Source organism: Pristiophorus japonicus, chromosome 1 (genome assembly GCF_044704955.1).
Source record: "Pristiophorus japonicus isolate sPriJap1 chromosome 1, sPriJap1.hap1, whole genome shotgun sequence".
NCBI lineage: Eukaryota > Metazoa > Chordata > Chondrichthyes > Pristiophoridae > Pristiophorus > Pristiophorus japonicus.
The window spans coordinates 125,945,158-125,972,841 of NC_091977.1; the positions used below are offsets into that span (position 1 = coordinate 125,945,158).

The following is a 27,684-nucleotide window of genomic DNA, read 5'->3' on the forward strand; positions in this document are numbered from 1 at the left end:
TGCTATTGAGAGAGTGCAGCGAAGGTTCACCAGACTGATTCCCGGGATGGCGGGACTGACATATCAAGAAAGACTGGATCAACTGGGCTTGTATTCACTGGAGTTCAGAAGAATGAGAGGGGATCTCATAGAAACATTTAAAATTCTGACGGGTTTAAACAGGTTAGATGCAGGAAGAATGTTCCCAATGTTGGGGAAGTCCAGAACCAGGGGTCACAGTCTAAGGATAAGGGGTAAGCCATTTAGGACCGAGATGGGGAGAAACTTCTTCACCAAGAGAGTGGTGAACCTGTGGAATTCTCTACCACAGAAAGTTGTTGAGGCCAATTCACTAAATGTATTCAAAAAGGAGTTAGATGTAGTCCTTACTACTCGGGGGATCAAGGGGTATGGCGAGAAAGCAGGAATAGGGTACTGAAGTTGCATGTTCAGCCATGAACTCATTGAATGGCGGTGCAGGCTCAAAGGGCCGAATGGCCTACTCCTGCACCTATTTTCTATGTTTCTAAAATGTTTTTAATGATGCGATTTTCAGCTCGGGAGCACAAAGTCCATTGCGCAATGCCTGATTTAATGCCCCGATCGTGGATCCTCATTTTTTGCTGAATTTCCCAGTCGAGGGCGCAAACCTTTTTCAGGCAGTATCTTTACCGCCCCGCCGCGATTAACGTCCTGAAATCAGGAAAGCTGAAAATCCAGCCCAAGGTGTCTCATTTACTTCCATCAACTGTCAGAGTCTGAGATTTTATAATTATTTTATAATTAATTCCAATTAGTCGTGAGTAATGAACCTTAACAGTTTGATTGCCATGTTTGACAAGTACTATCTTGCCATCACAAGCTATTACCTTAGGGCCTTTTCATTCCCTATCACTCTCTCTTTTATAGTATACCAAATCTCCTGAATTGAGCTCTGTCTCAGATAGTCTAATAAAAATAGAAACATAGAAACATAGAAAATAGGTTCAGGAATAGGCCATTTGGCTCTTCGAGCCTGCACCACCATTCAATAAGATCATGGCTGATCAGTCACCTCAGTACCCCTTTCCTGCTTTCTCTCCATATCCCTTGATCCCTTTAGCCGTAAATTCCACAGGTTAACAACTCTCTGAGTGAAGAAGTTTCTCCTCATCTCAGCCCTAAATGGCTTACCCCTTATCCTTAGACTGTGTCTCCTGGTTCTGGACTTCTCCAACATCGGGAACATTCTTCTTGCATCTAACCTGTCCAGTACCATCAGAATTTTATATGTTTCTATGAGATCCTCTCTCATCCTTCTAAACTCCAGTGAATACAGGCCCAGTCGATCCAGTCTCTCCTCATATGTCAGTCCTGCCATCCCAGGAATCAGTCTGGTGAACCTCCGCTGCACTCCCTCAATAGCAAGAACGTCTTTCCGCAGATTAGGAGACCAAAACTGAACACAATATTCCAGGTGAGGCCTCACCAAGGCCCTGTACAACTGTAGTAAGACTTCCCTGCTCCTATACTCAAATCCCCTAGCTATGAAGGCCAACATACTGTAAAGTCCTTACTCTACAGCATGAAACCACATGAGGCACATTCCAGAGACAAGGCCACTCTGTGACCTTAACTCTATTACAGCACCCCAGAAGTGATGGTACCCTGCATGGGACCTCCCTTTATATACCTGTGTGAGCAGGTAAGGAGTGTCTCCCACAAGTTCACCCCCTGTGGTCAAGGTGTGCATCTAAGTTGAGTGTATACAGTAATACAGTGGTGTTACATTGTAGTTACAAACATGACATCACCTACCCCCCTCCCCAAAGTCTTACTGGTATCATAGGTTTAGTCTTTCAGGTGGTCTACGCTCCCTCGTGGAGCGCCGCAGTTGGGCTCTGGTTGTTGGACACTGACGTGAGTGTCTGTCACCTGTGGTGATTCCGGCCTGTCCGGGCTGACCTCAGGGACTGTGCATTCTTCTGTTTGCTCTTGTTGCACGTTCACTGGCGGTAGTGTGAGCTCCATCTCATGGTCTTCTTCAGGTTCCTCCGTGTCCATGCTGAACCTTTTTTTTTTTACTTGGTCCAGATGCTTACGGCATATCTGGCCATTGTTGAGTTTTACCACAATGAACCTATTCCCCTCTTTGTCAATTACAGTACCCTCAAGCCATTTGGGCCCCATGGCGTGATTGAGGACGAACACAGAATCATTTATTTCTATACATTTCCCCCTTGAATTACGGTCATGGTACTCGTTTTGTGACTTGCGCTTGCCCTCAACTATGTCAGGCAGGACTGGGTGGATGAGGGACAACCGAGTTTTGAGTGTCCGTTTCATGAGTAGCTCTGCAGGCGGGACCCCCGTGAGCGAGTGAGGGCAGGATCTATTGGCCAGCAGGAGGCGTGATAGGCGGTATTGTAGGGAGGGTCCTTGAATCCTGAGCATACCTTGCCTAATGATTTGGACTGCCCGTTCCGTCTGGCCATTGGAGGCCGGTTTGGACGGCGCAGTCCTGACGTGGTTGATGCCATTGCCCGACATAAACTCCCGGAATTCATAGCTCGTGAAACACGGGCCATTATCGCTAACCAGGATGTCCGGCAAGCCATGGGTTGCAAAGATCGCACGTAGGCTTTCCAAGGTGGTGAATGACGTACATGAATTCAGGATGATGCACTCGATCCATTTCGAGTACGCATCTACTACAATGAGGAACATCTTCCCCATGAACAGGCCCGCGTAGTCAACGTGAATGTGTGACCATGGCTTGGTGAGCCAGGGTCACGGGCTGAGCGGGGCCTCCCTGGGGGCATTACCCAGCTGGGCACAGGTCGTGCACCTGCGAACATCGTGTTCCAGGTCTGAATCAATTCCAGGCCACCAAACGTGTGACCGGGCAATGGCCTTCATCATCACAATGCCTGGGTGCTCGCTGTGGAGTTCCCTGATGAATGCCTCCCTGCCCTTCTGGGGCATCACTACCTGGCTGCCCCATAGTAGGCAGTGGGCTTGGATGGAGAGTTCATCCATCCGCCTATGGAATGGTCTGACCTCCTCAGGGCATGCTCCATGTGCGGGCGCCCAATCCCCAGTCAGGACTTCTTAATCAAGGATAGGAGGGGATCTCTGTTTGTCCAGATTTTGATCTGGCAGGCTGTGATGGGGGAGCCTGCAGTGTCAAAGGCATCGACAGCCATGACCATCTCAGCGCTTTGCTCAGCTGCCCCCTTGGTGGTGGCCAGTGGGAGCCTGCTGAGTGCGTCAGCGCAGTTTTCAATGCTGGGCCGGTGCCGGATGGAGTCGTCATAAGCAGCCAGCGTGAGAGCCCACCGCTGTATGCGAGCTGATGCATTGGCATTGACAGCCTTGCTGTCTGACAACAGGGATCTGAGTGGCTTGTGGTCCGTCTCTAATTCAAACTTCCTACCGAAGAGGTACTGATGCATTTTTTTTACACCATAGACGCATGCAAGCGCTTCCTTCTCGACCATCCCATAGCCCCGTTCTGCTGGAGGCATAAGCCACAGGTTGTAGCTGACCCTCAGCATTACCCTGCTGCAACACGCACCCAACCCCATAGGACGATGCATCACATGTCAGAACTAAACGTTTACGGGTGTTGTACAGGGTCAACAATTTGTTTGAACAAAGTAGGTTTCGCGCCCAATCAAAGGCCCGTTCCTGACAGTCCCCCCAAAACCAATCGCAACCCTTACACAGGAGCATGTGTAGCGGCTCCAACAACGTGCTCAAGTTCGGCAGAAAGTTCCCGAAATGGTTCAACAGTCCCAGGAATGAACGCAGCTCCGATGTGTTGCAGGGCCTGGGTGCTCGTCGAATCGCCTCTGTTTTGGATTCAGTGGGCCAAATCCCATCTGCAGCAACCCTCCTGCCCAGAAACTCAACCTCAGGAGCTAAGAACATGCATTTAGACTTCTTGAGTCGCAGGCCTACCCGGTCCAGTCGGTGTAGCACCTCCTCCAGGTTGTGGAGGTGTTCCTCGGTGTCTCGACCTGTGATGAGGATGTCGTCCTGGAATACAATCGTTCCCGGAATGGAATTAAGCAGGCTTTCCATGTTACATTGACAAATCGCGGCCACTGATCGAATGCCAAACGGGCACCTGTTATAAGCAAAGAGTCCCTTGTGTGTGGTGATGGTGGTCAGTAGTTTGGATTCGTCGGCCAGTTCCTGGGTGATATAGGCTGAAGTGAGGTCCAACGTGGTGAACAGCTTGCCGCCTGCCAGCGTGGCGAAGAGGTCCTCCACTCTTTTGAGCGGATATTGGTCTTGTAGGGATACCCGATTGATGGTGACCTTGTAGTTGCCACAGATCCTGACAGAGCTTTTAGAATGGGAACGATGGGGCTCGCCCAGTCGCTGAATTCAACAGGCGAGATGATGCCCTCTCGCAACAGCCAGTCCAATTCGCTCTCGATTTTTTCCCCCATCACATACGGCACTGCTCTGGCTTTGTGGTGCACTGGCTTAGCGTCCGGGGTGATGTGTATCACTACTTTAGTGCCTTTGAAAGTCCCGGTTCGAATAGTGACTCGAATTGTTGTCGGACTTGTGAGCACAAACTTTGCTCCACCGAGGACATTGCGTGAACATCCCCCCCATTTCCAGTTCATCTCAGCTAACCAACTCCTCCCCAAAAGTGCGGGACCATTGCCCGGGTCACTAACCCATTGTGTGTGACAGCCATCATTGCACTGCCTAGCATCGGAATGATTTCTTTGGTGTAAGTCCGTAATTGTGTCTCAATACGTTCGAATTTGGGTCTACTGGCTTTGAGTGGCCATAGCTTCTCAAATTGCTGAACGCCTATGAGTGACTGGCTGGCCCCAGTGTCCAGCTCCATGCGTACTGGGATACCGTTCAACAAAACCCTCATCATCATTGGTAGCGTTTTGGTGTATGAACTGTGAATATTCGCCGCATGGACCCGCTGAACCTCGGCGTCTATCGATTTGCCCCAAAAGTATCTTGCCTCACAGAAGCCTCTTCTGATCCATCTGCCTCATATTAGTCTGGTTGCAGGTTTTCTGCACATTCGAGCTAAATGGCCACTGAGATTTCAGGTTCTGCAGACAAACTGTTGGAATCTGCAAGATTTGGCTGAGTGTTTTCCCCCACACCTCCATGCATGAGTTAAAGTTTCCTTGTTGGGGACAAAGAGACTATAGCCAGGAATTCCGCGCTGACTGTCCCTTTGACTGCTCTTAAGTACCCTATTAGTGGGTGCCAATGGCCCCATCCTGGGCCGCATTGTCCATTGTGATGGCGTGAATGTCCGTTCAGCCTGCCATTGCCTCTGTTCAGGTCCTGCTCTGGGGTCTATTGCTGCCTGGTAAATGTTGGATCACCAATGCATCCACTATTTCTAGGGCCACTTCCTTAAGTATTCTGGTAGGCAGACTATCAGGCCCCAGGGATTTATCGTCCTTCAATCCCATCAATTTCTGTAACAGAATTTCACGCCTAATAAGGAATTCCTTCAGTTCCTCCTTCTCATTAGACCCTGGTACCCTAGTATTTCTGGAAGGTTATTTGTATCTTCCTTCGTGAAGACAGAACCAAAGTATTTGTTCAACTGGTCTGCCATTTCTTTGTTCCCCATTATAAATTTACCTGAATCTGACTGCAAGGGACCTACATTTGTCTTCACTAATCTTTTTCTCCTCACATATCTATAGAAGCTTTTGCAGTCAGTTTTAATGTTCCCGGCAAGCTTCCTCTCATACTCTACTTTCCCCCTCCTAATTAAACCCTTTGCCCTCCTCTGCTGAATTCTAAATTTCTCCCAGTCTTCAGGTTTGCTTTTTCTGGCCAATTTATATGACTCTTCTTTGGATTTAACACTATCCTTAATTTCCTTTGTTAGCCATGGTTGAGCCACCTTCCCAGTTTTATTTTTACTCCAGATAAGGATGTACAATTGTTGAACTTCATCCATGTGATCTTTAAATGTTTTCCATTGCCTATCCACCGTCAACCCTTTAAGTATAATTCGTCAGTCTATTCTAGCCAATTCACGTCTCATACCATCGAAGTTACCTTTCCTTAAGTTCAGGACCCTTGTCTCTGAATTACCTGTGTCACTCTCCATCTTAATAAAGAATTCTACCATATTATGGTCACTCTTCCCCAAGGGACCTCACACAACAAGACTGCTGATTAGTCCTTTCTCATTACACATCACCCAGTCTAGGATGGCCAGCCCTCTAGTTGGTTCCTCGACACATCCCTAATACACTCCAGGAAATCCTCCTCCACCGTATTGCTACCAGTTTGGTTTGCCAAATCTATATGTAGATTAAAGTCGCCCATGATAACTGCTGTACCTTTATTGCACGCATCCCTAATTTCTTGTTTGATGCTGTCCCCAACGATGCCTCAGTGCTCTACGAATTTTCTCATGCCTCAGCCTTGGTAAAAACCTGTCTCCCTGCGTGCAAAGCATTTCCATGCTCAGACAATATGCCATTAATTGCATCTTCTAGAGCAGGAGGATTATCACAAAGAACAGAAGGTAATTTGGGATTGTGCCCAAAGACTAGTTGGTAAGGACTATATCCTCCAACCATCTGAAAACAATTCTGTGTGCAAACTGTCTATGCTAAGGCAGTTGACAATTTACACTCTGTTCGTTCAGCCAAAATTTTATGCACCATGTCATCAATCACAGCATGATTCCTTTCACAAAGACCATTGCTGCAAGGGCTCTCAGCTACTTTATTCATGACAATGATATTCATATTCTCACACTCTGAACTCCTCTTTAGTGAATTCAGCTCAATTATCAGTCAAAAACTTTGTTAATGTCCCAAGTTCAGGCTCTGTCCATGTTTCCATTATTTAATCTATAATAACCTTCTTCTCCTTTTATACATTAGTGTAGAAATACTAAATCTCGTAGCCATGTCAATAAAAGGCAATATGAAAACATTTTGTCCCATACCTTTCGATCGATGGTAACTATCTTGTTAAACTCACAAGTCAATGGAAGACTTAAAATAGGACATGGACGTACTTCTATACTTCTTACAGATTTCATAATTCTTACTAATCTCTTGTATTAGGCTTGTATACTCATCAACTACACCTGCATATTTTTGCAGGATTTTTAAACGTTGATAAGTGGGGAGGGTAAATGTGTTTTTTTTTCTCTCTCATCCTGATCGCCTGATGCCATTAATACATAGAAACATAGAAAATAGGTGCAGGAGTAGGCCATTCAGCCCCCTGAGCCTGCATCACCATTCAATAAGATCATGGCTGATTATTCCCTGCCTAACAGTACTTGCTTAACACTCTGATGAGAAACATCAGGTCTTGTTAAGAGGATACAATAATGTCCTGACTGGGTAAACTGCAGATTTCCCAAAAATAATTGCCTTATTATGTTCCATGTCAAGTTTCATTTGTGCCTTTTTCATGGAAGGTTTACTCAAAAGCATAGGTATCTCACTAAAGACTACATCCATACTTATAAAATGGCTACTTCAGCTATCTTACATTGAATGACCACTCTCGAGTGACCTCAAGGTGTTGTCATCTCCAAACCTAAACCATGGAGTAATTTTATATTCCTTAACTTTGTGTCAATCTTCACTATTTAGCAAATCATGATAATATTTTAACCAATCTACCCCACATACAGTTGAAGTACATGCACTAATACTGCACAATTAAAAAAGTCTGTGACTAACACATTGATCACAGGATTAATACTACTGGTGACCAATATAATCAGTTCATATTCATCATTATCTTCATCCTCTTCCTCGGAACTACTTTCTTCGTGAGTCATTTCAAAAACCCTGCGTCTTTGCTCTGGGCAATTCGCCGTATAATGATACTCAAGAGTCACATCTAAAGCATATATTGACTTTTCTTTGGATACGCCTGGAATTAATTCGCCCATTATTACTGTCCAAATTTTATCATCTGTTTGTATAACCGGAGTTGCCATACATGCTTTCATCACCATTCTGTCTATCTTTAATCCTTCCATTACATAGATGGTCTACACCCAGTATCTGGAATATTTCAAAACCTGGTAAACATCAAATCTTCTATTCCTCGTGTCACAGCGGAATGCCTCATTTGTTCCATGAAGGCTGAAGAGAATGACTGTCTTCCCAGAATTGTTTTTAAAGCAGAGGACATTTGATCCAATAGAGTCTCCTTTTCAGAGAACTGGACACCAGCTAGGACCAGCTGCCTGCCCATAGGAAACATCTTAGCATAATCTAGTAATATGAATGCTATTACCATCCAAGGATTCCCAAATTGAACTTTGTCAACCTTTTGTACAATTTGTTAAAGTCCATGATATTGTCTTCCATTGAATAACCATCCATTTTCCAAAATCTATCAATGTTTGATCGGGCGTCATAGACATTTAACAGAACTAAATATCATTATGCGGCGAAGTGCCCAGAGTGAAGACGCAGTGTTTTTGAAATGACATATGAAGAAAGTAGTTCTGAAGAAGAGGATGAAGATAATGATGAATATGAACAGATTATGCTGGTCACATGGAGTTTTAATCCTGTGATGAATATATTCGTCACAGACTCCTTTAATCATGCAATATTAGATAGCACATGTACTTCAACTGTATGCGGGGTAGATTTTATCCAGGAATTCTATTAGACAGTCAAAACCTGCCTCATTATCCAATTGAGTTGCATTCATCTCAGAAAATATCTTACTTCTGATTTTACTTCATTCAGGAAGCGACAGCAAGGCCATTCCTTATTTTCTCTTTGGTTGAGTAGTAACCTGTGTCCATATATCAACCTCATTCTTTACTGGTCATACAGTTCAAACTCCGAGAACAGCAGAGGGTAATCAAACTTCAACGATTTAAACTTGCTTTCTGTCATTTTCCACAATGGCCATGAGGCTTTCAAGTTTTAACGTCCATCTCCAAGATAAGCCTCCTCTTCATGAGCCTGCTGCCATATATATCAACACAAGAAAGTTCCCAATTAATACTCACCACCTGAATACAATTAATACCCAATTGACCTCAATACAATTAATACCCTTAACTTCTATCTTTTTTGTCCTTTCGAACCAATGTTTCATTCAGTTGCACACCTCTTCATCTTCTCTAGTAATCTCCCATGCGTTCCCTTGTCAAAGGCTTTCCTAAAGTCTATATATACTACAACCATGGCATTTACTGCATCTACCATGTCTGTTATCTCCTCAAAGAAGGTTATGATGTTTGTCAAGCACGATATGTTGCTGTGTATGCTGCTGCACTCTTCTGACTGCCATCCTCTCCTCCATGTCCTCATCATTCCCTTCGTCAAAGCACATGAACAATGGAATTCCAAAACCGAAATCCATTACTTCCTTAAAATTAAGTTATTTTAAAAATGCTTGAAATGTTTAGCAATAACCTTTAATACCCAAGATTTCAACAGGCTTCTGCATTGGCAGTTGCTTCCATCCTTTCCTGTCCTGCAAAATCGCTGATCTGCGTAAGAAATGGCCTCCATTGTGTGTTCCCATCTCTAGGACATCATACTTGACCTAACAAGGCCAGTTTGAAAATGGCCGTGTTTCCTGGGGGCCAGAACTGAATAGAAACTAAAGGAAATCCTAGGCACAATGAAGCCACACACGTCACCTTCATCTACTTGTGGCAAAGTGGGCTCAAGAGGAGCAGAATCCGCCTATCTTGGGGTCATCACAGAAAAACAATGCATTTCGCAGGGCAGAATTTTGACAGTAAGTCTCCCTGCCCTACCTCCCTTTGCCATACTGCCTGGCAGCTGAATTCAGGCAGGTTTTATGAGGAAAGCCCAGGCCGAAGAATGACGAAGCCAGAGAGATTGTGGCAGAGACCCAAGAAACTTGTGAGAATAGAAGCAAGAGCTGGAGAGGTTTGGAGCCAGGTAGAATGTAGGGTAGTGGCAGGACTATGTAAATACATAAAATAGGGGCTGTATCATCAGGCTTTGAAAGGAGATGAGCAAGATACTTAAACCAGATAGGGGGAGAGGAAAGCCACAGAAGCCAGTTCAACTTAGCTGCATAATAATTAAAGATGGTCTGCAAAGTTTCAACAATGACAGCAACAATTAGGTTTATATGGACATGAGCTAAATGGATAAAATATTTTATTTTTGACTATGAGCAACTATCTGGCTTATATTTATACATCCAAACTGTTATTTAACGTAGTCACACGTTTCCTGTTTACAAACTATTAACACATTGGGGGTAATTTGAGTTTTTGCGATAGTGTAAAACGAGTGGTAGTGAATCGACGACCCATTTTACATCTCTCCTGATTTTTATTTCCATTGCCTTCAATTGCCTCCGCTGTGTGTGAATGTACCTTAATCAGATTCCACTTACGCAATATTCAGCAATTTTTAAATTAGATTTTGGTGATTTGATTCTGCAAGATGTGAGGATAATTCAAAGAATTAACTGTCCTTAATTTCATTTGACATAAAACATGTGAGTTTTTTAAACGCTGTGATTTTTTTATATTTAGGCTGGAATTATAATCAAGAACTCAAGACCCACCTCTGGAATGACAACCAAGCCAAAGGTTAAACCAAAAAGAACTAGATTGATCCCATAGAGCCACCGTAGGAAGATAAAATAGGAAGCTACGGAGGAACCAAAGTGACCTGTGATAAAAGAAATGTTTTTATAAATCGCATATAGTTTAAAATTACTTTTTGAAAACATATAGATTTAATGTTCACATTTTCACTATCCGATTCAATTTTTTAATGCCATTTGGTTTCTAAGCAAATGAGTATCAGTAATAGCTTTCAATGTTCAACAACAGCTTGCACTTATATAGCACCTTTAACATAATAAAATGTGAAGGTTACTACACAATAAAAAGAGGGGGAAATGGACACTCAGCAGGTGTATCAAGTATTGAGTTAGGGAGGTGACCAAAGGCATGGTCAAAGCAATAGGTTTTGAGGAGGTCATTGAAGATTGACTGAGTTGTAGTGAATTGAAGGGATTTAGGAACAGGGTTCCAGAGTATAGTGGCCACTGTTGTTGAGACAGAGGAAGAAAGGATATACAACAGACATGGGTCAGAAAAATGGATGGTATGAGCTGGATGCGGGTGTGAGGAGGAGCGCTTTGAAGCCAATATACTGGGAGACAGGGAGCTAATAGAGGTCAGCTAGGAAAGGGGTGATACATAAGTGGGTCTAAGTATGGACCAGAATGTGGACGATGAGGTTTTGACTGAGTTAGAGGTCTGCTTGAGCTGTGGTAAATATAATACTGGAGAAGTCGAGTCTGCAAGTGATGAAGGCAGACATGAGAGCATCCACGGCAGTGGGAGTGAGGTAAAGAAAAAGTAGGTAAAGTTACAGAGGTGAACTTAGGCTGTCTTGGTATGATAGGAAATGTGGTGCGTGGCTCAGCTCAGGGTTAAAGGAGGACATTGAGGTTATGCACTGTCTGATTTAGTCTAAGTGAAAAGCCAGGGCTACTGTGCTGAATTTCCAGTGAAAGATGATTTTAATCTTGTTCAGAAGAAGGTGAATTAAGTGCTATCACTCTATCTCAAATCAATGCTTCATGCAGCACACCTCCACACTGCTATCACAGAGCGCAGAAATACCCTTTGTACGTTCCCGGCGGCAGCCAGGATCTTGGCTACCAAGTTTTTTTTTAATTTTTGAAGGTTCCTTATTCACCAGGAGGAGCCCCACAAGGATACACAAGTGCCAGGCAATGATTATCGCCAAAATGCAAAAATTTAACCACCATGCCTTGACATTCAACGGCATTAACAATCGCTGAATCAACATCCCAGGGGATCACCTTTAACCAGAAACGCAACTGGACCAGCCACATAAATGCTGTGGCAACAAGAGCAGGTCAAAGGCTGGGTATTTGTGACGAGTGTCTCACTTCCTGACCTCCCCATAACCTTTCCACCATCTACAAGGCACAACTCAGGAGTGTGTTGGAACACTCTCCACTTTCCAGAATGAGTGCAGCTCCAACAACACTCAAGAAGCTCGATACCATACAGGACAAAGCAGCCCACTTGATTGGCATCCCATCTACCACCTTCAACATTCACTGCCTCCACCATCGGTGGCTGCAATGTGTACCATCTCCAAGATGCACTGCAGCAATTCGCCAAGGCTTCTTCGAAGCACCACTCAAACCCACAATCTCTACCACCTAGAACGACAAGGGGTAGCAGGTGCATGGGAACATCATCACCTCCAAGTTCCACACCATCCTGACATGGAAATATATCACCGTTCCTTCATCATCACTTGGTCAAAATTCTGGAACTCCCTCCCTAACAGCACTTTGGGAGTACCTTCACCTCACAGACTGCAGCGGTTCAAAGTGCCTCACCAACACCTTCTCAAGGGCAATTAAGGATGAGCAATGAATGCTGGACTTGCCAATGACACCCACATCCCAGGAACAAATAAAAATAGAAATACTCGGACATCCTACCTAGGATGATAGTAGCAAGGATGTCACACTCAGGCCGGAATCTTCCCAACCCTGCGGGTGCGAGTTTGGAGGCGGGCCCACTGTCAAAATGGCCTTGATTGACAGCAGGGCGGGAGTCTGCTCTCACAACTGTCAGGTCTGCGTGCGGATCACAGACCTGACACAAAGCGGCAGGCCAGTCAAATAAGATGCTTAAGTGTAATTTAAAGGTATTTAAAAGGATTTTACCCAGGCACTTACCATTTTACCAAGCTTTCAACGAGTTTGCTGTCCCTCGGGGTTCACGCCAGGTAAGTGTGTTGAGTTCTTTGTGACTCTCCATTGCTTTGGCTATTTGACAGCTACAGAAGTGGTATAAAAGCTGCCATTTCACAGCTGTTCACTTTACAATGTCAGAAGCTGAAGCCTTGAGGATTTGGAAGTAACTTTTGAGCTGTATGCAGTTTGGAAGTGTTTGCAGTGAACTCTATTCATTGCCACCTCCTTGGAGCAACCTCTCTCATCATTGACAGAGCGCTTCTGTCATCTCAACCTCACCTGCCATCTATTCCAGCAGCATCAGTGCCCTTGAAAAAATCTCACCTCGGTCCTCAGAATCCCACCATGATCTGCTCCAACACCAACATCACTAAACACACCAGCATCACCAACAACAATATTCTCCGCAATCACCTGATGCTGTACAGGACACAGGGCATCAGCACCTGACCACACTGCTGCCTGGGTTGGCACCACCTCACACCAACACCATAAATCATCCCTGCAATGCCCAAGCCATTCCTTTCACACTCATCACCAATGTGCAGGGTATCCTTATGTCTGACCATCCACTACAACTCACTAAGCCACTTCCAAAGGTGCACACAAATTTGTCCAAGAACACAAAGTGTTCAAAATAAAAATTTCAATGTTTGACAACACATTAGCAGAAACTCAACATGAACATTGGCTAAAAACACCCAAGTGCCTACCCTTGTGTGTTGTTACTTGGTATGATTGGACAAGGATGAGGGCGAGTGTGAGGGATGCCTAGTGTGATGGGGAAGTGATAATGTAGATAGAGGGATAGGTGGAGGTGCAAGGTTAGCTGGTGGGAGTGAGGACGTGCAGGGGTAGAATAGGGAAGGCAAAGTGATGGGGATGTGATGAGTGGCACAGTCTGCTTGTGCCCTCCTGCACAATGTGCAACCAGGCTGCATTGGTGTCCTGGGGAGGTCTCTTCCATCCACTGAAAGGGAAGAGAACCTCCCTGCGTGCTGTGACTCCTTCCATAAGGAGAGCCTGGGTGCTGCCGTGCATCTTTGTGCACTGTTTGTCAGTGTTTGCAGCAACTCAATGCTGCAGAACATGGACAGAACAACTGTTAAAAAAAGTTGCCCATGGTCCCTTTAAGGAAACCTGCTGATGACGCATCATCAGATCCACTTCCTGTTAATTGGCCGGGCAGGCTTAACAAGCCCCATCAATGAAAGATTGTGTTGAGAGGGCAGGATGGACCCGGGAGCACGTTCCCCACACCAATGCCGGCCGCACTGGTCTCGCCACTTTTGGCAAAATCGCAGCCATAGGTTCAAGTGAAAACACGTCAGCAACCAATACAAAACTCAAAGAAGGCTTGTTGGCAAAAACCAATTGGCAGGAATCACTATAGAAGTGTTGATGTTGATGATGATGATGATGATGATGATGTTGGCAATGAAAAGTATCAGTGTCCCTGATATACATCAGACTCAAAATACAATTAACCGCCCCCTTCCCTACCCACCTATCGCCCCTCCCCACCCCCATACCTCCCTCTCTCCCCCCCGCCACCCCCCACCACTGCCATCTTTATGCTCCTTCCCCAATGGAATATTTGGCAGCAAACTACCATTTTACAGACATAGTAATTTACCGCGAAATATTCCATTGATGGAATCTAATGGAGGTCATGGTTCAAACTAAAGCCTAAATAAATGTGTAAGTAGCCAGCATCTGATAATTTACATTTGGAACATCCAATATGTGTTGGTAGGATTCAGGAATGAACCTTCAATGTTCTAGGGCAGTTTTCCACAATACATAGCCCAATCAAGAGTGGGATGTTCCTTCATTTTGTGCTTAGGATGTCATTAAAATAGAACTTGAAAAGAATCAATGCAATGACCTGGATCCTGGCTCATTCCTCTTGAATTAATTTTATTCATATGATAAATGGTGGAAAACAGAATAATCTTTACTGTTCTGATGGTTGTTCTGACTGGACTTTGGGCAGTGTATTATTTGTCACCTATCTCATGATGGTCTGTTCCTTTTCATGAGAGTGTATTAGAGACTTCTATGAAAGGAGACAAGACTACCTCATATTATTCCAGCTTTAGAACTTGGTATTTATAACAGTAGTGTCATCTAGTTTTTTGGAGAGTGTTTTTGACTTCATGGAAACCCATCCTATTTGAAGCCTCATTTTGTTTTGTCATCTACCATGCATCAGTAGATTTTTTAAAGCACGTATTTAATAACTAAAATGGCAGGATTGGAATATACAGCACATTAGCCTTTTACCATTAAAAACAGAGTTGGAATCCACTTCACACTGATGGGATGTCTAGGGAGGGAATTCCAGAGCTTAGGACCTAGGAAGCTGAAGGCAAGCAGCCATTGGTGCAGCGATGAAAATAGGGAATGCGCAAGAGGCAGGATTAGAGGAGCGCAGAGATCTTGTAGGGTTGTAGGTTTGGAGGAATTTACAAAGATAGGGAGGGGCCAAGTCATGGAGGGTTTTGAAAACAAGGATGTGAATTTTAAAATCAAGGAGTTGCCAATTTAGATTAGCAAGCACATGGTGATGGGTCAACAGGAATACTTGAATTAAGAAAGAAAGAACTTACATTTATATAGAATTTATTGACTGCTTTATAATTTACATGTGCCAATTATATTTATATACTGCAATGAATATGTTAATGAAAGTTCTAATATCTACTTACAATATTATTGCAACTACTATATAATACAGTATATTTAGTTGACTAAACATACTTACTCTCAATTTCTTTTATTTTCATCTCCCAAGGTATGCATGAAGTCTTAAAATTCTCAAAGTCTCTTTTAAATTTGATCCATTTCTGAAATATTAAATAAACATGCAAATGATGGTCGGCCTTTCATAGTCCTAAAAAAAAGTATAAATATATACACTTCAAAACCTAAAATATTCCTGTGCAGATACATCCCAAACAATAATCTTTAATAAAATGATTTAAAACATGTTTGTCATAATGTACTTTTAGGCCTTCCTCCAAGGGAGTAAAGTTTTCTATTTTGTGCAGACAGGCATAAACCCTTGAGAATAAAACAGCATTTAATATCAAAAATAAAGTTAAGTTTTTTTTAAGTTATGAATTAAAAACTGATTTACCTTCCAATATCGTCATTTAATTGCTTCATCCTGTTTGTAGATAGAAGAGTAATGGCAGCAAGATGGCAAACTGCTTTGTTGTTCCAATGTGCTGTGCTACACAGTAGTAAGAATTTATTCGAAATTTATTCATTCATGGGCCAGCATTTATTGCCCATCCCTAACTGCCCTTGAGAAGGTGGTGGTGAGCCCCCTTCTTATACCACTGCAGTCCATGTGGTGAAGGTATTCCCACAGTGCTATTAGGGAGGGAGTTCTAGGATTTTGACCCAGTGATATACTTCCAAGTCAGGTTGGTGCGTCGGAGAGACGTGAGTCTGGGGTCGGCGAGAGGCCCACAAAAGGCCGCGAGAGGCGTCGGGAGGTGCGTCGGAGAGACGTGAGTCCGGGGTCAGCGAGAGGCCCACAAAAGGCCGCGAGAGGCGTCGGGAGGTGCGTCGGAGAGACGTGAGTCTGGGGTCGGCGAGAGGCCCACAAAAGGCCGCGAGAGGCGTCAGGAGGTGTGTCGGAGAGACGTGAGTCCGGGGTCAGCGAGAGGCCCACAAAAGGCCGCGAGAGGCGTCGGGAGGTGCGTCGGAGAGACGTGAGTCCGGGGTCAGCGAGAGGCCCACAAAAGGCCGCGAGAGGCGTCAGGAGGTGTGTCGGAGAGACGTGAGTCCGGGGTCAGCGAGAGGCCCACAAAAGGCCGCGAGAGGCGTCGGGAGGTGCGTCGGAGAGACGTGAGTCCGGGGTCAGCGAGAGGCCCACAAAAGGCCGCGAGAGGCGTCGGGAGGTGCGTCGGAGAGACGTGAGTCCGGGGTCGGCGAAAGGCCTACAAAAGGCCGCGAGAGGCGTCGGGAGGTGCGTTGGAGAGACATGAGTCCGGGGTCGGCGAGAGGCCTACAAAAGGCCAGCCAGTGCAGCTACAGGGAGAGGGCAAAAAAGTAGAAAGAAATAGAAAGGTGACATCACAGCCAAGGGGGTAAGTGATTGGTAAGTAGCTTTTCTTTTATCTTTTCTCTATCAGTAAGTAACTTTTAGCACTGTTGTTGCCAATTTAAGTCTATCTAAGGGTTAAGTCATGGCAGGAGAACTCGGACACATGTTATGCTCCTCCTGTACTATGTGGGAATACAGGGACGCCTCCGGTGTCCCTGATGACTACGTTTGCGGAAAGTGTATCCGCCTCCAGCTCCTGATGGACCTCGTTGCGGAATTGGAGCTGAAGGTGAATTCACTCTGGAGCATCCACGATGCTGAGAATGACGTGAATAGCACGTGTAGCGAGTTGGTCTTACCGCAGGTAAAGGGTCCAAAGCCAGATAGGGAATGGAAGACCAACAGGAAGAGCAGTGCAAGGAAGGTAGTGCAGGGATGCCCTGTGGTCATCCCCCTGCAAAACAGATACACCGTTTTGAGTACTGTTGAGGGGGATGACTCATCAGGGGGGAACAGCAGCAGCCAAGTTCATGGCACTGTGGCTGGCTCTGCTGCACAGGAGGGCAGGAAAAAGAGTGGGAGAGCGATAGTGATAGGGGATTCAATTGTCAGGGGAGTAGATAGGCGTTTCTACGGTCGCAACTAAGACTCCAGGATGGTATGTTGCCTCTCTGGTGCAAGGGTCAAGGATGTCTTGGAGCGGGTGCAGGACATTCTGAAAAGGGAGGGTGAACAGCCAGTTGTCGTGGTGCATATTGGTACCAACGACATAGGTAAAAAATGGGATGAGGTCCTACGAGGCGAATTTAGGGAGCTAGGAGCTAAATTAAAAAGTAGAACCTCAAAAGTAGTAATCTCATGATTGCTACCAGTGCCACGTGCTAGTCAGAGTAGAATTCGCAGGATAGCTCAGATGAATACGTGGCTTGAGGAGTGGTGCAGAAGGGAGCAATTTAAATTCCTGGGACATTGGAACCGGTTCTTGGGGAGGTGGGACCAGTACAAACTGGACGGTCTGCACCTAGGAAGGACCGGAACCAATGTCCCAGGGGGTGTGTTTGCTAGTGTTGTTGGGGACGGGTTAAACTAATATGGCAGGGGGATGGGAACCTATGCAAGGAGACAGAGGGAAATAAAAAGGAGGCAGAAGCAAAATATAGAAAGGAGAAAAATAAAAGTGAAGGGCAGAGAAACCCAAGGCAAAAAACAAAAAGGACCATATTACAGCAAAATTCTAAAGGGGCAAAGTGTGTTAAAAAAACAAGCCTGAAGGCTCTGTGCCTCAATGTGAGGAGTATTCGGAATAAGGTGGATGAATTAACTGCACAGATAGCAGTTAACGGATACGTACGATGTGATTGGCATCACGGAGACATGGCTCCAGGGGGACCAAAGTTGGGAACTCAACATCCAAGGGTATTCAGCATTTAGGAAGGATAGACAGAAATGAAACGGAAGCGCGGTGGCGTTGCTGGTTAAAGATGAAATCAATGCAATTGTAAGGAAGGACATTAGCCTGGATGATGTGGAATCGGTATGGGTGGAACTGCGGAATACCAAAGGGCTGAAAACGCTGGTGGGTGTTGTGTATAGACCACCAAATAGTAGTAGTGAGGTTAGGGACAGCATCAAGCAAGACATAAGGGTTGTGTGCAATAAAGGTACAGCAGTAGTCATGGGTGACTTTAATCCACACATTGATTGGGCTAACCTAACTGGTAGCAATGCAGTGGAGGAGGATTTCCTGGAGTGTATTAGGGATGGTTTTCTAGACCAGTATGTCGAGGAACCAACCAGGGAGCTGGCCATCCTAGACTGGGTGATGTGTAATGAGAAGGGACTAATTAGCAATCTTGCTGTGCGAGGCCCCTTGAAGAAAAGTGACCATAATATGGTAAATTCCTTATTAAGATGGAGAGTGACAAAGTTAATTCGGAAATTAGGGTCCTGAACTTAAGGAAAAGTAACTTAGACGGCATGAGGAGTGAATTGGCTAGAATAGATTGGCAAACGATACTAAAAGGGTTGACGGTGGATAAGCAATGGCAAACATTTAAAGATCACATCGATGAACTTCAGCAAATGTACATCCCTGTCTGGAGTAAAAATAAAACTGGGAAGGTGGCTAACAAAGGAAATTAAGGATAGTGTTAAAGCCAAGGAAGAGGCATATAAATTGGCTAGAAAAAGCAACAAACCTGAGGACTGGGAGAAATTTAGAATTCAACAGATGAGGACTAAGGGTTTAATTAAGAGGGGGAAAATAGAGTACGAGCGAAAGCTTGCAGGGAATATAAAAACTGACTGCAAAAGCTTCTATAAATATGTGAAGAGAAAAAGATTAGTAAAGACAAATGTCTTGCAGTCGGATTCAGGTGACATTATAATGGGGAACAAAGAAATGGCAGACCAATTGAACCAATACTTCGGTTCTGTCTTCACGCAGGAAGATAACCTTCCGAAGGTACTAGGGGACAGTGGGTCTAGTGAGAAGGAGGAACTGAAGGATATCTTTATTAGGCGGGAAATTGTGTTTGGGAAATTGATAGGATTGAAGGCCGATAAATCCCCACGGCCTGATAGTCTGCATCCAGAGTGCTCAAGGAAGTGGCCCTAAAAATAGTGGATGCATTGGCTATCATTTTCCAACAGTCTATCGACTCGGGATCAGTTCCCATGGACTGGAGGGTAGCTATTGTAGCAGCACTTTTTAAAAAAGGAGGGAGAGAGAAAACGGGTAATTATAGACTGGTTAGCTTGACATCAGTAGTGGGGAAAATGTTGGAATCGATCATGAAGGACGAAATAGCAGCGCATTTGGAAAGCGGTGACAGGATCGGATCAATCAGCATGGATTTATGAAAGGGAAATCATGCTTGACGAATCTTCTGGAATTTTTTGAGGATGTAACTAGCAGAATGGACAAGGGAGAACCAGTGGATGTGGTGTATTTGGACTTTCAGAAGGTTTTTGACAAAGTACCCCATAAGAGATTGTTGTGCAAAGTCAAAGCACATGGTATTGGGGGTAATATACTGACATGGATAGGGAACTGGTTGGCAGACAGGAAGCAGAGAGTCGGGATAAACTGGTCCTTTTCAGAATGGCAGGCAGTGACTAGTGGAGTGCCGCAGGGCTCCGTGCTGGGACCCCAGCTATTTACAATATACATTAACGATTTGGATGAAGGAATAGAGTGTAATATCTCCAAGTTTGCAGATGACACTAAACTGGGTGGCAGTCTGAGCTGTGAGAGGACGCTAAGAAGCTGCAGGGTGACTTCAACAGGTTAGGTGAGTGGGCAAATGCATGGCAGATGCAGTATAATGTAGATAAATGTGAGGTTATCCATTTTGGGGGCAAAAACACGAAGGCAGAATATTATCTGAATGGCGGCAGACTAGGAAAAGGGGAGGTGCAACGAGACCTGGGTGTCATGGTTCATCAGTCACTGAAAGTGGGCACGCAGTTACAGCAGGCAGTGAAGAAGGCAAATGGTATGTTGGCCTTCATGGCTAGGGGATTTGAATATAGAAGCAGGGAGGTCTTACTGCAGTTGTACAGGGCCTTAGTCAGGCCTCACCTGGAATATTGTGTTCAGTTTTGGTCTACTAGTCTGAGGAAGGACGTTCTTGCTATTGAGGGAGTGCAGCGAAGGTTCACCAGACTGATTCCAGGGATGGCTGGGCTGCCATATGAGGAGAGACTGGATCAACTGGGCCTTTATTCACTGTAGTTTAGAAGGATGAGAGGGGATCTCATAGAAACATATAAGATTCTGACGGGACTGGACAGGTTAGATGCGGGAAGAATGTTCCCGATGTTGGGGAAGTCCAGAACCAGGGGACATAGTCTTAGGATAAGGGGTAGGCCATTTAGGACTGAGATGAGGAGAAACTTGTTCACTCAGAGAGTTGTTAACCTGTGGAATTCCCTGCCGCAGAGAGTTGTTGATGCCAGTTCACTGGATATATTCAAGAGGGAGTTGGATATGGCTCTTAATGTTAAGGGGATCAAGGAGTATGGAGAGAAAGCAGGAAAGGGGTACTGAAGGAATGATCAGCCATGATCTTATTGAATGGCGGTGCAGGCTCGAAGGGCCGAATGGCCTAGTCCTGCACCTATTTTTCTATGTTTCTATGGTGTGTGACTTGGAAGGGAACAGTGGAGGTGGTGGTGTTCCCATGCACCTGTTGTCCTTGTCCTTCTAGGTGGTAGAGGTCGCGGGTTTGGGAGGTGCTGCTGAAGCCTTGGTGAGTTGCTGCATGCATCTTTTGGATCGTACACATTGCAGCCACGGTACGTCAGTGATGGAGGGAGTGAATGTTAAAGGTGGTGGATGGGGTGTCAATCAAACTGGCTGCTTTATCCTGGATGGTGTCAAGCTTTGTGAGTGTTGCTGAAGCTGTACTCATCCAGACAAGTGGCGAGCATTTATGTAGCTGGTCCAGTTAGGTTTCTGGTCAATGGTGGACCCCAGGATGTTGACGGTGGTGGATTCACGATGGTAATGCCGTTGAATGTCATGGAGCGGAGATTAGACTTTCACTTGTTGGAGATAGTCATTTCCTGGCACTTGTGTGGCGCGAATGTTACTTGTCACTTATCAGCCCAAACCTGAATGTTGTCCAGTTCTTGCTGCATGCTGGCATGGACTGCTCCATTATCGGAGGAGTTGAGAATGGCACTGAACACTGTGCAGTCATCGGCAAACATCTGCATTTCTGATATTATGATGGAGGGAAGGTTATTGATGAAGCAGCTGAAGATGGTTGGGCCTAGGATACCACCCTGAGGAACTACTGCATTGATGTCCTGGGGCTGTGATGATTGACCTCCAACACCACAACCATCTTCCTTTGTTCTAGATATAACTTCAACCATTGGAGAGTTTTCCTCCTGATTCACTTGATTTCAGTTTTACTTGGGCTTCTTGATACCACTCGGTCAAATGCTGCCTTGATGTTAAGAGCAGTCACTCTCACCTCACCTCTGGAATGCAGCTATTTTGTCCATATTTCAACCAAGGCTGCAGTAAAGCCTGGAGCTGAGTGGTGCCGGTGAAATCCAAACTGGGCATCGGTGAGCAGGTTATTGATGAGTAAGTGCCGCTTAATAACACTGTCGACGACACCTTCCATCACTTTGCTGATGATTGAATCGACTGATGGGGTGGTATTTGGCCGATTTATTTGTCCTGCTTTTTGTGGACAGGGAATACCTGGGCAGTTTTCCACATGGTTGGATAGATGCCAGTGTTGTAGCTGTACTGAAACAGTTTGGCTAGAGTCGCGACTGGTTCTAAGATATGGGTTTTTACTATCACTTGAGCTCCAGCTGTGCCATCAAGAAAAGCAGCAAGGGCACAAGCGACTGGAGTTGAAGTTATATTATTAAGGCTCAGTACCTTGAACTATACTCTACATCGACCTATACTATACTTCATTTGAGAATGCTTAATGTTGACCTTGGATGGAAAAAATGACAAAGTATTTCATTCACTAACACTGATAATCACAATTTTTAAAACAATGTTGTACTTATAATACGCAAAATGAATAGGGGGCAATTTTCACCTTCACCACCTGATCTGGTGGAGCAGCACACCTGTCCATTGTAGAACCTGCCCAATCTTCATTCTACTGAAATGTTAGACAAACACGCAAGTGATATTTGTCCCCTTATTTTCCCAGCCAGCCTTGGGTGACCATTGTTACATTAAGCAGGCAGCAGCACAATATTGCATAAAGATGGTCACCTACTTAGGTGGGTCTTACAGTTTATTAACTTTTCCACAGAACTTGTGAAACAAAGAGAGCAAGCTGTCCAATTCAATAGATTAGCGATGGTTTCCACGGGTGCAAGAAGCAACTGACAAAACACATGGCACTGAAAGCCCGAGAAAATAACCCCCTCAATTTCATGAATAGGAAAGGTAGTCATTTAATAAACATCCAGCTGGTATGTGATGCCAATCACCTTACCATGCATGTTAATGCCTACTACCCAGGAAGCTGTCAGGACATTTCTTGCATGTGCCAATTCACCATACCTGCGTTGATGACTCAGAAACTTATATCAGGGTGGTTGATTGGTGATTAATGATATCCCCTGCACTCACAGCATATGACTCCAGTAGGTCATCCACAGAAAATGGGGAGTACAAGTATGAGTCTCCCGGAACTAGAAAAATTTAATAGAACAGACCACAAGCATGTTTAAGTTTTATTTTAGGCACCAGGTTAAGTATAGTGGAGCCCTGCAGTATAGTCCAACAAGAATCTCCAGAATCATTGTTATTTGTTGTGTTCTGCATAGTATCACCATGCAGAAAGGATTAGGCCTTCATGATGCTGAAGAGGACGATGATGATGTTGAGAAGGGAGAAGTCCCTCCATCAGGAGGAGGGTGCCCAGGAAGGAGGATTCATCAGCCAGCAGCCAGAGAAAGGAGGCAGCAACTTATGACTGAATGCATTGAGTAAATAAAAGTTGCAAAACCAAATACATTTCTCCCCACTTGTACCCCCTACCCCAACTGACTTATAAAGAACTGCATTCTGTATGTTACCTCCACAGCACAGAAGTCACACTCTCATGTCATCAGACAAGCTAAGTTGTAGATATCCATTGAAATGAACTCTGAAGTCCATGTGGTCGAACAATTTTTACTTTTCACAACAAAATTCACCAAAAGCTTTCAATAATTTCCTTCATCATAACTGCAACTACATCTTACCACAGTGTCTACCCCTCATGCCAGCTACTTTGTTTGTTCTAGCTCCTAATCTACTACTTTTATGAGGTGCACCCTGAGTTATGAAAGGTTGTGAGGTGAATGGCCGGGAAGATTCTTCTGGAGTCTTCAAGGACTGAGGTAACTCTTGTCCAAGTGGAGCAGCTGGCCCCCGCTCACCCAATTCCAGTTACCATTCTCTTGTCAAGGGAAGCTAGGTCCAGGTCTGGAGCTAACCATTACAAGAGGCCTTAAAGAAGTGGGAACACTGCCACTATTATGAGAAACAGTAACATCTATTACAGCTCCTTACAGCCCATTGGTGCAGGGCACAGGCTCAGATATGCTACTGGTCAGTATACTAACCTTCGTCATCATCACTTTGTAGGCATAAAACTTTCGACCTTTCCCCTTCCCCAGAGCTCCTTCAAATTTCTCCACAAATGCCTGAGATTCCCTAATAAATGGAAGTTAAAACTGATTTAATAAGATAGCAGCTGCTGAAAATCATTTTACATGTTCAGGGGGGTAGGATTATTCAGCCCTGAAGTTCCACAGAGGTTCTCCTGATCTCCCACCATAACCCTGGCGCGAGACCCGGGGAACTGCCGTGAAATTCCTTCATATCTGTTATATTCACAAAACATTATAAGCAAGAGTTCCACTGCCTGGATGAATTGAGTTAATTGTTTTCAGTGTCTCTCAGTCAGTTCACTCAAGCACAAACCCTGAAGAAGAAAACATTGTCTGAATTAATGTTCTTTGGCTTTGCAATGATGAATCATCGAATGGATAAGGATAAGTTAAAAAATGTACTTGCCTCCAGGCTCAAAACTGGCCAGGAGTTGCTCCGTTTTTTTGGAGCAACTTGATTTTTCTGGAATATCTTAAAAATCCCCATTTTGCACATTCAATTTGCGCCAGTGTAAGTGAGTTAGTTAGGATTTTTTTCGTTTTTTTTTCCAAAAGGGGGCATTACCAGCCACCTATGCCCATTTTGGCTATTTAGGCCACTTTGGCCAGCTAATAGTTACTCCAAACTAACTTAGACCAGCGTATGTAGCCACTTGTGGCCACTTGTGAAAACCCTTGCGGAGTGAAGAAAGCAGCGCAGGTAGGTACATCGGAGGCCAGCAGAATTTAATAACTTAACTAAATAACGTGAATAGGATCAAACAGCTGTACAGGACATCATATGACAAACTTCGTAAAGTTAATTTACTATACAACAGAAGCATTCATGGAAGCTTAAACTACAAAAAAAAAAGAAGTAAAAGATAGTTGAATTAAATTGCCCTAATCTCACAACTAATTTAAACAACTATTTGTTTGCAATGATTATACTGGGCCAAAATTGAGCCCATGTTGTCTAAATAAAGTCTACTTCAATAAATATGATATTCTCTCAGTGTTCCTCCGTCACTTATGTTCTTCTTTCACAATAGCACCAGGTAAATAGGCTTGACAAATGGTCACCACTATTCACAAGAGACAAAACATATTTACATAATTTTTTCAAAATATCCAAATAAAAAATAGAAGTCAGTCCTACCCTACCTTCATCTTCAGCCTGGGAAGGCAGCAGGCCGGCCTGTACGCTAGGCCGCTCGGCCTGGGATAGGGGCGGGACCCATCAGCAGCTGGTATGATGATCATCATCATCCCACTTTTCAAAGTAATTTGACAGACTCAAATGGATATATTCCAAATAATTGTGTGTATGGTCTTTCCCAACAATAACAAAAATTACAATTGGCAAAATCAATCTTTTCCGAATCGAGCTTGCTCTTTCCCCGAATGGCACGATCTGATGTCCGGTCCAAACATTTCTCCTGCTTCTGTCTCTCAGGCCAGGCATACCTCTAACTAGTATCAATTATGCCGAATTCCCACGCTGCAGCACGCACACTGGAGGCAGGAGCTACTGCACATGCGTGCACACTCCAACGCGCATGTGCAGACAACCCGGCACTGTTTTCAAACGCTGGCTCCACCCCCAACCCGACTGGCCACGCTGTGCGAAGACCCGGGAGAGGCTGGACAGCGGCTAAAGTGGGGACCGATTTTTTCGGAGCACTTTTCCACGCAGAAAGTCGGCGCATCTCCGGTGAGTGTGCCGAAAAAAGTGGTAGGCCAATTTTGAGCCCATCGGAAGTACTCAATAAAAATTAATTGAATACAAAATATAAATGGTGACACCTGCAAGAATCAGTGCCCTTTTCACACCATCATTCATGTACCCTCAATACTGAACATTCCTTTTTACATTTGTTCTTGATTAACTCAGAAATACCTTGAATGCACATGAACTGGTCTTCAAATGTTATGCCAAACCATCAACAGAATTTGGTCAGATATCACATAAGAAGCCAAAATGTAGATGACTACTTTGTCTTACAATTAACTTCACACTAACTAGTCTCATCCAGAAATAAACCTAGCTCAGAGAATTGGAATGTACCCTCCAAAAGGCTCAGTTGAAGATGGCTGATACAGTGGGACCAATTCTGGTCACTGATGGGACACTTCAACTGGACTCGATTATGGACACACTCTGGTTCAAGACAAGAATAGTTCTACTGTCATCTACAGACTGTAATGGCATATTCAATCCCTTGAAAACAAAACCCTTAACTGACCTTTACACCATGAATGCGTCCGAATGCCTTTCCTAACTAAACGAATCACCGGTCTGCTTAACCATTGTATTTTTCAACAGTCAAGATTTTTTTTTTGCAAATTACAATCACATATTGTACAAATATTAGCATACAAAAGATTAACATATTTGTCCACTATTTTAATTAATGCATTAATCTGCAAAAAATGGGTTAATCCTTCTGTTAAAATAAAACAATGGACAAAGGAATTTTACACAAACACATTAATCATCTGTATCCTAATATTCACAGAGGGTAATTTCAAGATTCATTTCTTGAAAAATGTGTGCATGATGCAATGATCTGGCTAAACAGAGTCTTGAACTGTGATTCAGACAATCTTAGGGAGAGATTTTGTTTTGTATTTTATTTTTTAGATGAATACAGATTGTTTAAAATTGTTGAATATCATATTATTTAAACGGTAATTTTAACTATAGCATGTAGATAATTTAAGTGAAGAAGAGGACTGAAATATTATGCAGAAATTGCAAATCAATTACCTTAATTTCGCAAGTTTCCTTTTCATACGCCAGGCTTTGGTCCTCATGATTGCTACTAGCTTCTTCTTTTCTTCCACTTCTTCCAAAACTTTGGCAAGTTCTCCCTCTGACAAAGAATCTTCACTTTGTGATGAACCTGATGATGAGCTGTCAAGGAAAAAGTATAACAGCTGTAAACAATTCACACCTTGGATGGTTCAGGGCAATTATTGGAGTAGATTTTCATCTTTACTGCCTGGGTATTAAGCATCGCAGAATGCAGAAGTGAAATTCTGTCTGGGAGGGTTGCATCCTCCTTACAGAACCTGCCAAATTTTCCTTCCATTCATTTCAGCAAGCCAAAACTTAAAGGAAACCGTGCCTGCTGCTGACACATACTCATATCATCTGACGAAAGGTTTGATTAGATGGGTGTACAACTTTGACATAATATTAGCTGAAAAGAATGTGCACAGGTTTTATATACATTATTGTCTAAATAATATCACACAAAGTTTTATTTAATAAGAAATTAAATATTTCATCATGGGTTAGGCTACAATGCTTATCTAGCATCAGTCAGGATAGGATAATTTCACCACTGAGAAGTTTTGCACAAAACACAAATAGCAATACAGAAAAGGGATGTGAAAAACGGGGAGTAATATTTATGCTACTGCTGTACTGCTAGAAGCAACCCTGACTCAGACAGCGGCAGTATAATATAAAGAAGGCAGCACTAATGCCTCAAGAAAACCCTGGAAGTGATTTGTCTTCTGTGCTACTGTAGGAAAACCACTGCTAGTGGCAAATATACATGGGTACTGCCAACATTGCTGGATGCTGAGGCCATCAATTTTGCTCGCTGGAGGCATGATGAACTCTCAACCCACTTATATAAGCCAGTAATGAAGATTTTGCTTTCCTGGCTGCACCAAACCTCGTTCTGGGAACAGGTCAATGTAGAGAAAATTAAAGTCACAAAAGTGACTTTTCAAAAACTAGCCATGCAGTGTCAGCCTTGGCTCAG

The 27,684-nt window shown here is 44.1% G+C and overlaps 1 protein-coding gene across 1 annotated transcript in view; it reads right to left on the reverse strand.

Moving 5' to 3' along the window:
* The window catches only part of tmc2b (transmembrane channel-like 2b), a 110,402-nt gene that overhangs the window by 77,179 nt on the left and 5,539 nt on the right, over nucleotides 1-27,684 (reverse strand). The window contains exons 4-7 of the mRNA XM_070870711.1: nucleotides 26,676-26,822; nucleotides 23,879-23,969; nucleotides 15,485-15,566; nucleotides 10,528-10,634 (exon numbers count right to left, since the gene is read on the reverse strand). Coding sequence (XP_070726812.1) covers nucleotides 10,528-10,634; nucleotides 15,485-15,566; nucleotides 23,879-23,969; nucleotides 26,676-26,822 — 427 coding nt within the window. The remainder of the gene's footprint in view (nucleotides 1-10,527; nucleotides 10,635-15,484; nucleotides 15,567-23,878; nucleotides 23,970-26,675; nucleotides 26,823-27,684) is intronic.